This window comes from Neophocaena asiaeorientalis, unplaced genomic scaffold (genome assembly GCF_003031525.2).
Source record: "Neophocaena asiaeorientalis asiaeorientalis breed wild unplaced genomic scaffold, Neophocaena_asiaeorientalis_V1.1 scaffold46, whole genome shotgun sequence".
Classification (NCBI taxonomy): domain Eukaryota; kingdom Metazoa; phylum Chordata; class Mammalia; order Artiodactyla; family Phocoenidae; genus Neophocaena; species Neophocaena asiaeorientalis.
In genome coordinates, this window is record NW_020175393.1 from 4872688 (window position 1) to 4890266 (window position 17579).

General features: G+C 39.2%; 1 protein-coding gene across 7 annotated transcripts in view; it reads left to right on the plus strand.

The window, feature by feature from the left end:
* The window catches only part of CMTR1 (cap methyltransferase 1), a 59207-nt gene that overhangs the window by 27851 nt on the left and 13777 nt on the right, over positions 1-17579 (plus strand). For all 7 annotated transcript variants that reach the window (XR_003006045.1, XR_003006046.1, XM_024765962.1 and 4 more), the window contains 3 exons: positions 462-558; positions 881-1013; positions 1697-1876. Coding sequence is in view for 5 of the 7 variants with exons in the window: in XM_024765962.1 (XP_024621730.1) it covers positions 462-558; positions 881-1013; positions 1697-1876 (410 nt within the window). In the remaining 2 variants the exon portion in view is untranslated. The remainder of the gene's footprint in view (positions 1-461; positions 559-880; positions 1014-1696; positions 1877-17579) is intronic.

Genomic DNA, 17579 nt, shown 5'->3' on the forward strand with positions numbered 1-17579 from the left:
GGTCAGCCCACAACTGAGCAAGCCCATTGCAGAGTTTCAGGCCACATGTACTCCCTGGGTCTCACTGGATTCACCAGGGCATTTAGTTTCCTATCTTGTAGTTGGCCTGTGACTAGCGTATTTTGACTCTGTTCTGCCGTACTCTTCCCTTGGATTCCCACGTGAGTTTTAAAATTTTCTGGACCATCTCCTTGGAGGAGCAGACTTGGTTCCATCCCCGGGAGTGATAGAGCAGGAAAACAGCACTGGCTCAGTAGTCAGGCCTGGGTCCCAGCTGCTGTCTTCACAGTGAGCCATGTGACCACGCCGAAGAATCTAAACACCAAGCTGTATCTTTATCAGTCAGATGGTGGAGATCAATGAAAACACTTCAAGAAATCTCACAGAAGATGAGGTAGGGGTACTCTTTTCAGTCCTTATCACTTCTGTTTTCTACCCTGATCCTTGTGCTCTCATTTCAGGGTTTCTCAGTGGAGGGACAGGAGAACCTGCAGGAGATCCTCAGCAAACAGCTGCTGCTCTGTCAGTTCCTCATGGCGCTGTCCGTTGTCCGGACAGGTGACACTGCCTCTGCTGTCTCCCCACCCGGACCCACCTCTTAGAGGCCCTGTTGGACAAGAGCATGTATAGGGGTTGGCTTGGAAGTTAAAAAACAATCTGCTTATATTAGGTGACAGGTGGCTGAATGAGGAATTTAGGGGAAAAAGTGCCATAGAATCCCCAAAGTCCCCTCTAAAACTGAGTCTTTCCCTTATATTGCCTGTGACTTTAATGGACCCAGCTGCTGGGTCCCTGACTTCGTCATACTCCCTGAGACTGTCTTACCCACCTTGTGGAATGGAAGCTGCTGACTGCTACTGGTGTTTTCTCTCTCATCTAGGAGGCCACTTCATCTGTAAAACCTTTGACCTCTTCACACCTTTCAGTGTGGGGCTCATCTACCTGCTGTACTGCTGCTTTGAACGAGTATGTCTCTTTAAGCCGGTCACCAGCCGTCCTGCCAACTCAGAGAGGTGAGGCTTTCCTGTCCATTTTAATCAGACTAGTTGGCTAAATGTCAGAACAGCAAATCCTGGTGCATCTCTGGCATGACCACTCAAGCTACATTAAAAACCTTGACTTAAAAAAAGTGATTGGAGCCAAGAGGAGTCAGGATTTGGATTTTAATGGTTCTTCAATGTACCCGTCAGCCTCTGCCTCCTTTTCCACAAACCTTATTCACCACACTTACGTGGGCAACCCTTGGCTTCTCCGGGAGGGAGAAGGAGATCAATAGAACGGTCACCTGGAGGGACTAAGTGGGCCACTAACCAGAGTCACTGTTGGCATCCCAGGTGGGACACAGTGTCCATACACGATGTGAGAGAAGATGTGGCCAATCCGAATTTCTAAGTGGCTTGTTAAAAACACAGATTTCTGGGCCCTGTCCCTGGAGAGTCTGATTGTCTTTAACTTAACAGACTTCCCAGGTGACGATGATGCAGCCAACCTGGCACAGGGCAGGTGGGAACCACAGCCATAGAGAGTAGAAATACAGCCCAACATAAAAAGAAAGGATTTGAGGTGAACTTTGCAACACACAGACTGTGCTGTTCTTTGTGCATAGACAAGAGCTTCACGACTCAGCAAGGGGATTGGGGAAGGGAAAAGTGAGGGAAGCCCTTGCTCAGTGGAGTGACAGGGTATCTCCTGCCAGGTATGTGGTGTGCAAGGGCCTGAAGGTGGGCATCGATGACGTGCGGGATTACCTCTTCTCAGTCAATATTAAACTCAACCAGCTGCGGAACACCGATTCCGACGTCAACCTTGTGGTCCCCTTGGAGGTGATCAAGGGAGACCATGAATTTACTGACTACGTGATACGGTCCAATGAAAGGTAAGCAAACCAATGTGTTTTTTTCTTTGTTTCTTTTTTTTTTTGCTGGCACCACTGGGCTATCAAGAAAGACCAGAGAATGAAGGACTGAATGACCAGCTCTTGGTATCACTTTGTGAATTTTGAAAAATTGGTAACTGGGATTGGTCTGCTCATTCCAGGGCTCCCTGGGACTTTGGGTACCTTGAGGACTTTCATCCTGCTCCCATGCCCTGCCACAAGGGTGGCCAGTGGGAGCCTGGCTGGCATACCCCTGCCCAAGGGAGCCTGAGTATGATAGTGAAACCTGACAGAGAGCAGACTTGTTCTGTGTCCTCAGAGGAAGGAGTAATTTCCCTTTAATTGCTTCCATTTGTAAAAGGCCATCATAGTTTGTTGCCCTATGAAGTCCCCTGGTTGGAAGCAAGAGACGGCTGGAAAGCAAGTATATAACATGATTTGGAAATTTCTGTTACCAAAGCTTTTGCCAGTCCATGAGTTCCCCAAATAGGCCATGTGAATGCTGGTTTTTGTTTTTTTTTTAACCTTCATTAATTGTTTTCCCCTTCCCCATTAGTGGTGATAATTTAAAGTTGTGACAGTTGGCTCAGTTTGCTAAGTGGGCAAGCCTTATTGAACAGTTTTCTAGATAGGTTGGAGAGTTGTATAGTGGCAATGAATCAATAGAAGTGCTTTCTTAGGGGAGCCAAACAGGTGTTGTAAAGGTCATTTCTAAGAGTACAATCCCAAGTCTCCCAGAGAAGTTCCTTCCATGTCCTGACTATTGTAAATAGAGCTGCAGTGGACATTGTGGTACATGATTCTTTTTGAATTATGGTTTTCTCAGGGTATATGCCCAGTAGGGGGATTGCTGGGTCATATGATAGTTCTATTTTTAGTTTTTAAAGGAACCTCCATACTGTTCTCCATAGTGGCTGTATCAATTTACATTCCCACCAACAATGCAAGAGGGTTCCCTTTTCTCCACACCCTCTCCAGCTTTTATTGTTTGTAGATTTTTGGATTATGGACATTCTGACTGGTGTGAGGTGATACCTCATTGTAGTTTTGATTTGCATTTCTCTACTGATTAATGATGTTGAGCATTCTTTCATGTGTTTGTTGGCAATCTGTATATCTTCTTTGGAGAAACGTCTATTTAGGTCTTCTGCCCATTTTTGAATTGGGTTGTTTGTTTTTTTGACATTGATCTGCATGCGCTATTTGTAAATTTTGGAGATTAATCCTTTGTCAGTTGCTTCATTTGCAAATATTTTCTCCCATTCTGAGGGTTGTCTTTTCATCTTGTTTATGGTTTCCTTTGCTGTGCAGAAGCTTTTAAGTTTCATTAGGTCCCATTTGTTTATTTTTTTTCTTATTTCCATTTCTCTAGGGGGTAGGTCAAAAAGGACCTTGCTGTGATTTATGTCATAAGTGTTCTGCCTATGTTTTCCTCTAAGAGTTTTATAGTGTTTGGCCTTACATTTAGGTCTTTAATCCATTTTGAGTTTATTTTTGTGTATGGTGTTAGAGAGTGTTCTAATTTCATTCTTTTACATGTAGCTGTCCAGTTTTCCCAGCACCACTTATTGAAGAGGCTGTCTTTTGTCCATTGTATATTCTTGCCTCCCTTATCAAAAATAAGGTGACCATATGTGCGTGGGTTTATCTCTGGGCTTTCTAGCCTGTTCCATTGATCTATATTTCTGTTTTTGTGCCAGTACCATACTGTCTTTTTTTTGTTTGTTTTTTAAATTTGTTTTTGGCTGTGTTGGGTCTTCGTTGCTACGCACGGGCTTTCTCTGGTTTCAGCAAGCGGGGGCTACTCTTCATTGCCGTGCGCGGGCTTCTCATTGCAGTGGCTTCTCTTGTTGTGGAGCACGGGCTCTAGGCACACGGGCTTCAGTAGTTGCAGCACGTGGGCTCAGTAGTTGTGGCTGTGGCCTCTAGAGCACAGGCTCAGTAGTTGTGGCGCACAGGCTTAGTTGCTCCGCAGCATGTGGGATCTTCCCGGACCAGGGCTCAAACCCGTGTCCCCTGCATTGGGAGGCAGATTCTTAACCACTGTGCCATGAGGGAAGTCCCATACTGTCTTGATTACTGTAGCTTTGTAGTACAGTCTGAAGTCCAGGAGCCTGATTCCTCCAGCTCTGTTTTTCTTTCTCAAGATTGCTTTGGCTATTTGGGGTCTTTTGTGTTTCCATACAAATTGTGAAATTTTTTGTTCTAGTTTTGTGAAAAAAGCCATTAGTAGTTTGATAGGGATTGCATTGAATCTGTAGATTGCTTTGGGTAGTATAGTCATTTTCACAATGTTGATTCTTCCAATCCAAGAACATGGTATATCTCTCCACCTGTTTGTATCATCTTTAATTTCTTTCATCGGTGTCTTATAGTTTTCTGCATACAGGTCTTTTGTCTCCTTAGGTAGGTTTATTCCTAGGTATTTTATTCTTTTTGTTGCATTGGTAAATGGGAGTGTTTCCTTAATTTCTCTTTCAGATTTTTCATCATTAGTGTATAGGAATACAAGAGATTTCTGTGCATTAATTTTGTATCCTGCTACTTTACCAAATTCATTGATTAGCTCTAGTAGTTTTCTGGTAGCATCTTTAGGATTCTCTATGTATAGTATCATGTCATCTGCAAACAGTGACAGCTTTACTTCTTCTTTTCCAATTTGGATTCCTTTTATTTCTTTTTCTTCTCTGATTGCTGTTGCTAAATATTCCAGAACTATGTTGAATAATTGGACTTCTTTTTGTTGAGCCACACTGACATCTGATACGGGTGTGTGTGGATGCATGGCAAAACTGGACTTCTCAATGCTCCCAACTGCACAGAGTGTTTAAGCAACCTGTAAATTGATTTGCATTTTTATTAAGTTGTTGGAATTATTTATATATTCTGAATGCAAGTCTGGTGTGTTGTGAATATCTTTCCCCAATCTGTGGTTTGCCTATTCATTTTCTTAATGGTGTCTTTTGATAAGCAGAAGTTAAAAAAAATTTTGAGTCTTTTTTTTTTTTTTTTGCAGTCCATGGGCCTCTTACTGTTGTGGCCTCTCCTGTTGCAGAGCACAGGCCCAGCGGCCATGGCTCACGGGCCTAGCCGCTCCGCGGCATGTGGGATCCTCCCAGACTGGGGCACGAACCTGTGTCCCCTGCATCAGCAGGCGGACTCTCAACCACTGTGCCACCAGGGAAGCCCTGAGTCCTTTTTTTAATTGTAAAATATACATAACAGGTGGCTTCCCTAGTGTCACAGTGGAAGAATCTGCCTGCCAATGCAGGGGACACAGGTTCGAGCCCTGGCCTGGGAAGATCCCACATGCCATGGAACAACTAAGCCCATGCACCACAACTACTGAGCCTGAGCTCTAGAGCCCGCAAGGCACAACTACTGAGCCTACATGCCACAACTAATGAAGCCTGAGCGCCTAGAGCCCATGCTCTGCAACAAGAGAAGCCACAACGAGAAGCCTGCACACCGCAATGAAGAGTAGCCGCTGCTCACCGCAACTAGAGAAAGCTCGCGCACAGCAATGAAGACCCAACACAGCCAAAAATAAATAAATAAATAAATAAACAAATATACACATAACATTTATCATTTTAACCCTTATTAAAATGTATAATTCAGTGGCATTAAGTATATTCACATTGTTGTGCAACCATCACCACGATGCATTTCCAGAACTTTTTTTTTTTCTTTGCGGTATGCGGGCCTCTCTCCGTTGTGGCCTCTCCTGCTGTGGAGCACAGGCTCCGGACGCGCAGGCTCAGTGGCCATGGCTTATGGGCCTAGCTGCTTCGCGGCATGTGGGATCTTCCCAGACCGGGGCACGAACCCGTGTCCCGAACCCGTGTCCCCTGCATCGGCAGATGGGCTCTCAACCGCTGCGCCACCAGGGAAGCCCTTCCAGAACTTTTTTTTTTTTTTTTTTAAACATTTATTTATTTATTTATTTTTGGCTGTGTTGGGTCTTCTTTTCTATGCGAGGGCTTTCGCTAGTTGCAGCGAGCAGGGCCCACTCTTCATCGCGGTGCGCGGGCCTCTCACTGTTGCGGCCTCTCGTTGTGGAGCGCAGGCTCCAGACGCGCAGGCTCAGTAGTTGTGGCTCACGGGCCCAGTTGCCCCGCGGCATGTGGGATCCTCCCGGACCAGGGCTCGAACCCGCGTCCCCTGCATTGGCAGGCGGATTCCCAACCACTGCGCCACCAGGGAAGCCCCTTCCAGAACTTTTTAACCATCCAAAGCAGAAACTCTACCTATGAAACAGTAACTCCCATTCCCCTTATCCCCCATTCCCCTTTCTATCTCTGTGAATTTGCTTATTGCAGGTACCTCATATAAGTGCATTCATACAATAATTGTCGTTTTGTGTCTGGCTATTTCACTTAGCATAATGTTTGCAAGATTGATCATGTTGTAACGTGTCAGGATTTCATTCCTTTTTAAAGGCTAATTAATAATTCATTATATGTACATACCACATTTTGTTTATCCATTCAGCTGATGATGGACATTTGGGTTTTCCCCACATTTTAGCTATTGAGAGTAATACTTCCGTGACTATTGGTGTGCATAGTAACTGTTTGTGTCCCTGCTTTCAGTTTGTCTGGGTATACCTCTGGAAGTGGGATTGCTGTACCATTTTACGTTCTCACCAGCAATGCACCAGGGTTCCAATTTCTTCATATCTTCTCCAACACTTCAGCCATCCTAATAGGTCTGAACTGGTCATTGTAGTTTTGGTTTGCGTTTCCCTAATGAGTAATGATGTTGAGTATGTTTTCATATGCAAATTGGCTGTTTGTATATCTTCTTTGGAGAAATGTCTATTCAAGTCCTTTGCCCATTTTTATTTTTAAAATTTTATTTTTTATTGAAGTATAATTGACTTACGATATCATATTAGTTTTAGGTGTACAACATAGTGATTTGATATTTTTATCTGTAACAAAATGGTCACTGAAGTCTAGTTACCATCTGTCACCTTAAAAAGTTATTATTTACTATATTCTCTGTGCTGTACATTGCATCTTGTGACTTATTTATTTTATAACTGGAAGTTTGTACCTCTTAAACTCCCTCTCTGATTTCACTCATCCCCCGCCACTCCCCTCCCTTCTGGCAACCACCAGTTTGTTCTCTGTATCTGTGAGTCTATTTCTGTTCTGTTCTGTTTGTTCATTTTTTTTTAATTCCACATAAGTGAAGTCATACAGTATTTATCTTTCTCTGACTTATTTTACTTAGCATAATACTCTGTAGGTCCATCCATGTTGTTGCAAATGGCAAGATTTCATTCTTTTTTATGGCTGAGTAATATTCCTTTGTATATATATACCACATCTTCTTCATTCATCTGTTGATGGACACTTACGTTGCTTCTGTATATTGGCTATTGTAAATAATGCTGCAGTGAACATAGGGGTGCATATATCTTTTTGAATTAGCATTTATGTTTTCCTCAGAAAAATAGCCAGAGTGGAATTGCTAGATCATGTGGTAGTTCTATTTTTAATATTTTGAGGAGCCTCCATACTGCTTTCCATAGTGGCTGTACCAATTTACATTCCTACCAATAGTGCATGAATGTTCCTTTTTCTCCATATCCTCGCCAACACTTGTTATTTGTTGTCTTTTTGATAACAGCTATTCTGACGGGGAGGTGATATCTCATTGTGGTTTTGATTTGCATTTTCTTGATGATTAGTGATGATCTTTTCATGTGTCTCTTGTCCATCTGTATGTCTTCCACAGAAAAATGTCTATTCAGATCCTCTGCCCATTTTTTAATCAGGTGTTTTTTTTTTTAAATTGAAGTATAGTTGATTTACAATGTTGTGTTAGTTTCTACTGTACAGCAAAGTGATTCAGTTTTATATATACATAAAACGTGTATTATTTTTCAGATTCTTTTCCATTATAGTTTATTATAAGATATTGAATATAGTTCCCTGTGTTATACAGTAGGACCTTGTTGCTTATTTATTTTATATAGTTTATATTTGATAATCCCAAACTCCTAATTTATCTCTTCCCTCTTGGGTAACCATAAATTTGTTTTCAGTGTCTGTGAGTCTGTTTCTGTTAGTCTGTTTTGTAAACAAGTATGTATGCATAATTTTTTTGGATTCCACATATAAGTGATATAGTATGATATTTGTCTTTGACTTACTTAGTATGATAATCTCTGAGTCCATCCATGTTGCTGCAAATGGCATTGTTCTTTTTTTATAGTTGAGTATATTCCATTGTGTATATATATACACCACATCTTCTTTATCCATTCATCTAGGTGTTTTTTTTTTGATGTTGAGTTGTATGAGTTCTTTGTATATTTTGGATTATAACCCCTTATCAGATATATTGTTTGCAAATATCTCCCTCCCATTGCTGTGCAAAAGCCTTTTAGCTTTTGATGTAGTGCCATTTGTTTATTTTTGTTTTCCTTGCCTAAGGAGACATATCAAAAAAAAAATTGCTAAGACTGATGTCAAAGAGCATACTACCTGTGTTTTCTTCTGGAAGTTTTATGGTTTCAAGTCTTACTTATATTTAAGTCTTTAATCTATTTTGAGTTTATTTTTGTGTATGGAGTGAGAAAGGCCAGTTTGATTCTTTGGCATGTAGCTATCCAGTTTTCCCAACACTGTTTATTGAAGGGCTGTTTTTTCCCCATTGTATATTCTTGCCTCCATGGTCATAGATTAATTGACCCTATTTCCCTAGTTTGAAATTAGGGAGTGTTACACCTCCAGCTTTGTTCTTCTTCTGAAGGTTGTTTTGGATATTTGTGGTCTTTTACGGTTTCACACAAATTTTAGAATTATTTGTTCTAGTTCTGTGAAAAATGCCATTGGTATTTTGTTAAGGATTGCACAGACTCTGTAGATTGCCTTGGGTAGTATGGTCATTTTAACAATATTCTTCCAACCCATTGGAATCCATTCTTCCAATCCAATATTCTTCCAGCCAAATGGAAAGTATATCTTTTCATTTGGTTTTGTTATCTTCAGTTTCTTGAATGAATCAATGTCTTACAGTTTTCTGAGTACACGTCTTTTTACCTCCTTGGTTAGATTTATTTGTAGGTATTTTATCTTTTCAATGCAGTTGTAAATGGTATTGTTTTCTTAATTTCTCTTTCTGATAGTTTGTTGTTAGTATATAGAAATGCAACAGATTTCAGTATATTAATTTTGTATCCTACAGCTTTACTGAGTTCATTTATTCTAATAACATTTTGGTGGCATCTGTAGGATTTTCTGTATATAGTATCATGTCATCTGCAAACAGTAACAATTTTACTTCTTCCTGTCCAATTTGGATAACTTTTATTTCTTTTTCTTGTGTGATTGCTGTGGCTAGGACTTCCAATACGATGATGTTGAATAAAAGTAGCGAGAGTGGGCACTCTTGTCTTGTTCCTGATCTTAGAGGAAAGATTTACGGCTTTTCACTGTTGGGTATGATGTCGGCTGTAGGTTTGTCACCTATGGCCTTTATTATGTTGAGATATGTTCTCTCTACCAACTTTGTTGAGAGTTTTTTTCATCATAAATGGATGTTGAGTTTTGTCAAAAACTTTTTCTGTATCTATGGAGATGATCATACGATTTTTATTCAGTTTGTTGATGTGGTGTATTATGTTGATTGATTTGCAGATATTGAACCATCCTTGCACCCCTGGGATAAATTCCATTTGATCATGGTCTTAATCTTTTTTTTTTTTTAAGATGTTGGGGGTAGGAGTTTATTAATTAATTTATTTATTTTTGCTGTGTTGGGTCTTCGTTTCTGTGCGAGGGCTTTCTCTAGTTGTGGCAAGTGGGGGCCACTCTTCATCGCGGTGCGCGGGCCTGTCACTATCGCGGCCTCTCGTTGCGGAGCACAGGCTCCAGATGCGCAGGCTCAGTAGTTGTGGCTCACGGGCCCAGTTGCTCCACAGCATGTGGGATCCTCCCAGACCAGGGCTTGAACCCATGTCCCCTGCATTAGCAGGCAGATTCTCAACCACTGCACCACCAGGGAAGCCCTGGTCTTAATCTTTTAAAAGTATTGTTGAGTTCAGTTTGCTAATATTTTGTTGAGGATTTTTACATCTGTGTTTATAAGTGATATTTAGCCTGTAATTTTCTTTTTTTGTGGTGTCTTTGGTTTTGGTAGCAGGGTGATGCTGGCCTAGTAGAATGAGTTCAGAAGCATTCCTTTCTCTTCCGTTTTTTAGAGTAGTTTGAGAAAGATAGGTATTAACTCTTCTTTAAATGTTTGTTAGAATTCACCTGTGAAGCTGTCTGGTCCTGGACTTTTGTTTGTTGGGAGGTTTTTTGTTTGTTTGTTTTCACTGATTCAGTTTTATCATTGGTAATCACTCTGTTCATATTTTCTGTTTCTTCTCTTTTAAAAAATTTTATTGAAGTATAGTTGATTTACAGTGTTGTGTTTAATTTCTGCTATACAGTAAAGTGACTCAGTTACACATATATATATATTCTTTTTCATATTCTTTTCCACTATGGTTTATCATAGGATATTGAATATATTTCCCTTTGCTATACAGTAGAACCTTGTTGTTTATCCATCCTATATATAATAGTTTGCACCTGCTAATCACAAACTCCCAATCCTTCTCCCTCCCTCCACACTCCCCCCGCCCCCCGGCAACCACAAGTCTGTTCTCTATGTCTGTGAGTCAGTTTTTGTTTCATAGATATGTTCATTTGTGTCATATTTTAGATTCCACATATAAGTAATATCATATGGCATTTGTCTTTCTCTTTCTGACATACTTCACTTAGTATGATAATCTCTAGGTCCATCTGTGTTGCTGCAAATGGCATTATTTCATTCATTTTAATGGCTGAGTAATATTCCATTTTATATATATATATATATATACACACCACATTTTCATTATCCATTCATTCAATGGATTCTATTTCTTCTTAATTCAGTCTTAAGAGATTGTATATTTCTAGGAATTTATCCATTTTTCCTAGGTTGTCAGTATAATTGTAGTAGTTTTTAAATTTCCTTTGTATTTCTGTGATGTTGGTTGTGACTTCTCTTTCATTCTGATTTTATTTTTCTGGGCCCTCTCTCTTTTTTTCTTGATGAATTTGGCTAAAAGTTTATGAATTTTGTTTATCTTTTCAAAGAACCAGCTTTTAGTTTCATTGATCTTTTCCGTTGTTTTCTTCAGCCTCTATTTCATTTCTTTCTGCTCTGATCTTCCTTTCCTTCTACTAACTTTGGGTTTTGTTTCTTCTTCTTTCTCTAGTTCATAAAGGACGTGTACAGTTAGATTGTTTGATATTTTTCTTATTTCCTGAGGTAGGCTTGTATTGCTATAAATTTCCCCCTTAGAACTGCTTTTGCTGTGTCCCATAGGTTTTTGGATCATTGTGTTTCCATTTTCATTTGACTTTAGGTATTTTTTTATTTCCTCTTTGATTTCTTCAGTGACCCATTAGTTGTTTAGTAGCATACTGTTTAGCCTCCACATGTTTGTTTTTTGCAGTTTTTTTCTTGTAGTTGATTTCCAGTTTCATACCTTGTGGTTGGAAACAATGCTTGGTATGATTTCAGTCTTTATAAATTTATTGAGACTTGGTTTGTGGCCTAGCATGTGATCCATTCTGAGAATGTTTCATGTGTACTTGAAAATAATGTGTATTCTACTGCTTTTGGATGGAATGTTCTATGTATATATCTTGAGTCAGTCTGGTCTAATGTGTTATGTAAGGCCAATGTTTCCCTATTGATTTTCTTTCTGGATGATCTGTCCATTGATGTAAGTGGGGTGCTAAAATCCCCTACTGCTATTGTGTTACTGTCAATATCTCCCTTTATGTTTGTTAATATTTGCTGTATGTATTTAGGTGCTCCTGTGTTGTATGCATATATATTTACAATTGTTATATCTTCTTGTTGGATTGATCCCTTTATCATTGTATAATGTTCTTCTCTGTCTCTTGTTACAGTTTTTGTTTTAGAGTCTATTTTGTCTGATATGGGTATAGCTACCCCAGCTTTCTTTTAGTTTCCATTTGCATGGAGTGTCTTTTCCATCCCCTCACGTTCACTCTCTGTGTGTCTTTAGATCTGAAGTGAGTCTTACAGGAAGCATATATGTGGGTCTTGTTTTTTTATCCATTCAGCCACTGCATGTCTTTTGATTGGAGCATTTAGTTCATTTGCATTTAAAGTAATTATTGATAGGTATGTACTTATTGCCATTTTGTTCACTGTTTTCTGGTTGTTTTTGTAGTTCTTTTTCTTTTGAAAAAGAAAGGTTCCTTTTTCTTTTGCTCTCTTACCTTGTGATTTGATGACTGTCTTTAGTGTTATGTTTGGATTCCTTTCTCATTTGTGTGTGTATTTATAAAAGGTTTTGGTTTGTGGTTACTGTGAGGTTAATACATAAGAATCTATGTATATATAAGTGATTATTAAGTTGACAATCTCTTACGTTTGAATGCGTTCTAAAAACCTTGCATTTGTACTTCCCTCTTCCCCCTCCCACGTTTAACATTTTTGACATCATATTTTATGTACTTCTGTCTGTGTGTCCCTTAACTACTTACTGTGGATATAAATTATTTTACTATTTTTGACTTTAACCCTTCCTAATAGCTTTATACGTGGCTGATTTGCTAACTTTACTGTATATCTGCCTTTATCAATGGGATTTTTCCTTTTTTAATTTTCGTATTTATAGTTGTGGCCTTTTCTGCTTTGAGAAGTCCCTTTAAACATTTATTGTAAAGCTGGTTTAGTGTTGCTAAACTCTCTCAGCTTTTGCTTGTTTATAAAAATCTTTATCTCTCCTTCAAATCTGAATGATGTTCTTGGAAGGTAGAGTATTCTCAGTTGTAGATTTTTTTTCCCCTTTCATCACTTTGAATATATTATGCCACTCCCTTCTGGTCTGCAAATTTTCTGTTGAAAAGTCAGCTGACAGTCTTACGGGAGTTCCCATGTATGTAACTAGTTGTCCTTCTCTTGCAGCTTTTAAGATTCTGTCTTTATCTTTTAACTTTTGCCATTTTAATTATAGTGTGTCTTGGCGTTGACCTCTTTGGGTTCATCTTGTTTGGGACTCTCTGTGTTGCCTGGACTTCTGTGTTTCCTGGATGTCTGTTTTCTTTCCTAGGTTAGGGAAGTTTTCAGCTATTTTCTCCTCAAATAAGTTCTCTGCCCCCATTTCTCTCTTTTTCCTTCTGGGACCTCCATAATGCAAATGTTAGTATGATTGATGTTGCCCCAGAGTTCTCTTAAACTGTCCTCATTTTTTAAAATTCTTTTTTCAGCTTAGGTGATTTATACTATTCTGTCTTCCAGTTCACTTATCTGTTTCTCTGTATCATCTAATACACTGCTGATTCCTTCTAGTGTGTTTTTTATTTAAGTTATTATATTCTTCAGCTCCGTTTGATTCTTCTTTATATTTTTTAACTCTTTGTTAAACTTCTTACTGTGTTCATCCATTCACCGAGTTCATTAAGCTTCCTTATGATTATTACTTTGAACCCTTGATTGGGTAGATTGCTTATCTCCACCTCGCTTAATTCTTCTGGGGTTTTGTCTTATGTCTTCACTTGGGATATATTCCTCACTTTGCCTGATTCTCTGTTTATTTCTACGTATTAGGTAGGTTGGTTACGTTTCCCAACCTTGGAGAAGTGGACTTATATAGGAGATGTCGTATGGGGCCCAGCAACATACTCCTCCCTGGTTACCAGAGGTGTGGGCTCTAGGGCTATGGGCTGCATGGGCCCTTCGGTTGTGGCAGGGTTGATTATTGTGGGTGTGCTGTTAGGTGGGGCTGGCCCCTGACCCAGTTGGCTGCCAGGCCCTACCTTGTGTGGTAGTTACCAGCTCGCTAGTGGGCGGGGCTGGGTCCCATTGTGGCTGACTGCCTGTCCCAGGAGGGTCCTGGGGCTGGTGCTGACCCTCTGGTGGGTGGGGCCTGATCATGGGGTGGTGGCTGTGGGGCCCTGGGGGACCAGGGGCTGGTGCTGGCTGCTTGTGGATGGGGCTGAGTCCTAGGGCAGCTGTCAAAAGGGGCTGTGGGGGGCTCTCAGGACTGGTGCTAGCCCATTGGTGGGTGGGCAAGCCCCCAGCACTAATTGGTAGAGGGAGGACACCAAAATGGCACTTGCACACACCACTGTCCTCATGGTAGAATAAGCTCCCCCAAAATGGCTGTTGCCAGCATCTGTGTCCCCAGGAGGAGTCCCAGTGGCCTCCTTTCTCTCTGGGAGACTCTCCAAGATCACCAAGTGGGTCTCACGCAGCCTCCTTTACAATTACTGCCTGAGTGCTGGGACTTGGGAGTATGTGAGAATTTTCATGTGCCCTTTAAGAGTGGAGTCTCTTCTCCTACAGCCCTCCAGCTCTCTTGTAAGTAAGCCCCGCTGGCCTTCAAAGCCAGACATTATGGGGCTCATCTTCCTGGTACAAAGCCCCTGGGCTGGGGAATCCAATCCAGGGCTCAGATGCCTCAGTCCTTGGGGAGAACCTGGGCAGTTGTGATTATCCTTCCATTTGTGAGTTACCTACCCAGGGGTGTGGGTCTTGACTATACCACATCTCCACCCCTCCTACCCATCTCATTGTGGTTTCTTCTTTATAGCTAGAAAATCTCTTCTGGTAGTCTTCAGGTTGTTCTTATAGCCAGTTGCTCTCTAAATAATTGTAATTTTGGTGTCCCATGTGAAGAGGTGAGCTCAGGGTCTTCCTACTCTGCCATCGTGGCCACACCTCCCTTTGCCCATTTTTTTTCTTTTTTTATAAATTTATTGTATTTATTTATTTTTGGCTGCGTTGGGTCTTCGTTGCTGTGTGTGGGCTTTCTCTAGCTGCGGTGAGCGGGGGCTACTCTTCGTTGTGGTGCATGGGCTTCTCATTGTAGTGGCTTCTCTTGTTGTAGAGCAGAGGCTCTAGGCGTGCGGGCTTCAGTAGTTGAGGCATGTGGTCTCAGTAGTTGTGGTGCACAGGCTTAGTTGCTCTGCGGGATGTGGGATCTTCACAGGCTTGGGATCGAACCCGTGTCCCCTGCATTGGCAGGCGGATTCTTAACCACTGCGCCACCAGGGAAGCCCTGCCCATTTTTAAATTGGTTTGTTTGATTTTTGTTGTTGCGTTATAGTTCTTTATACATTCTGGGTATTAATCTGTTAATCAGATATATGATTTGAAAATATTTTTTCGCATTCTGTGGGTTGTTTTTTATTATATTGATTGTGTCCTTTGATGCACAGAAGTTTTAAATTTTGATGTAGTCCATTTTATCTGTTTTTTTCTTTTACTGCCTATGCTTCAAGTCCATTCCTAAATCCAGTGTCATGAAGCTTTTCCCTGTGTTTTCTTCTGAGAGTTTCATAGTTTTAGCTCTTATGTTTAGGTCTTTGATCCATTTTGAATTGATTTTTATAGATGGTGTAAAGTAAGAGTCTAACTTTATTCTTTTGCATGTGGATATCCAGTTTTCCCAGCACCATTTGTTGAAAAGACTATCCATTCCCCATGGAATGCCTTGGCACTCTTGTTGAAAATCATTTGATCATATATGTGAGGGTTTATTTCTGAGCTCTCTATTCTGTTCCATTGGTCTTGATACCAGTACCACACTGTTTTACTGCAGTGTTGTAGTAAGTTTTTTTGAATTCAGGATATATGAGGTCCCCAGCTTTGTTCTTCATTTGCAGTATTGTTTTGGCTATTTGGGGTCCTCTGAGTTTCCATATGATTTCTAGGATGGATTTTTCTATTTCTGCAGAAACTGCCATTGGGATTTTGATACGGATTGTACTGAATCTGTAGATTGCTTCGGGTAGTATTGTCATGTTAACAGTATTAAGTCTTCCAATCCATGAACACAGCATGCCCTTCCATTTATTTATGTCTCTTTTCATTTTGTTCAGCAGTGTTATGTAGCTTTCAGTGTACGTCTTTCACTTCCTTGATTTAATTTATTCCTCAGTATTTTATTGTTTTTGACGCTATTGTAGATAGAGTTGATGATTTCATTTTCAGATTGTTCATTGTTAGTGTATAGATATGTGACTGATTTTTGTCTGTTGATTTTGTATCCTGCAAGTTAGCTGAAATTTGATTATTATAACAGTTTATTGTGGAATCTTCAGGGCTTTTTGCATAAAAGGTCTGTCATCTGCGAACTGAGATAATTTTATTTCTTCCTTTTCAATTCAATTGCCTAGAAGTTTTAAATTTTGCTGCTGAAATCCAGTTTATCAGTTTTTTCTTTTTGTTGGTGATTTTTGTTTTCTCTAAAAATTTTTCACGTATACTAAAGACATGAAAATATTCTCCAGCTTTCATTTAGAAATTTTATAGTTTTAGCTTATATGTTTAGGTCCATAATCCATCTGAAATTAATTTTTGTATATGGTATGATGTAGTGGTCAAAGTTCTTTTTTTCCTTAAAAATATCCAGTTCTAGCACCATTTGTTGAAAATACTTTTCCTTTTCTCATTTAATTGCTTTGGCACCCTTGTTGAAAATTATTTGACTGTATATGTGTGATTTTATCCAGGGCACTCTGTTTTGTTTCCATTAATCTGTTTGTCTGTCCTTTGTTATGTTTTCTTGATGACTATACCTTGAAAAAAGTCATCTTGAGATCAGATAGTATATGTTCTCAATCTTTGTTCTTCTTTTTCAAGATTGTATTAGCTAGTCCAGGTGTTATTTTTGTTTTGTTTTTCATTTCCATATAAATTTTAGGATCAGCTTTTCAATTTCTACAGTAGGCCTGCTGGATTTTTGATGGAGATTACATTAAATTTATAGGTCAATTTGGGGAAGAATTAACATCTTAACAATATTGAATCTCCCTATAAATGAACCAAAAAATAATCATTTATTTAGGTTCTTTAATGTTTCTCAGCAGTTTTATAGTTTTCAGTATAGATGTGTTATACATCTTTTGTTAAATTTATTTCTAAGAATTTTATGGGTTTGGATGCGATTGTAAATTGTGTTTTAAAAATTTCCTTTTCTAATTGTTCATTGCTAGTATATGGAAATACAATTGATTTTTGTATATTGACTACGCATTTTGTGTGAATGCTTAATTTACTTATTAGTTCTAGTAGTTTGGTAGATTCATTAAGATTTTTTACATATATAACCATGTCTTCTGCAAATAAATAATTGTATGCTTTCCTTTCCAATTTATATGCCTTTTAATGTCCATTGACAGATGACTAGATAAATATATATTCCTTTATATATATATATATTTAAAGGAATTAAAAAGGGATTAATAAAGGGACATTTATAGCATTTTAATATATAGATATTTAAACAAGACAAAAACTTCAAAAGATTACAGATTTATAGATTAACACCCCTCATGAACATAGACATAAAAATCCTTAATAAAATGTTAGTAAATCAGATTTAGCAATATATATGTGATACTCGTGACCAACTGGAGTTTATCTAAAAATGCAAGATCTGTATACCTTTTGAAAATCATTCATTGTACCTCACTGTATTAAAGGAATAAAGAAGAAAAATAATATAATAATTTTTATAGATACAGAAAGACTATTTGACAAAATTAAACATCCATTCACGATTAAAAACTCTCAGCAAACTAGGAATAAAAGAAAACTTTGTCAGTCTGGTAAAGGACATCTACAAAAAAACCTACCTACAGCTGACATCATACTTAATGGT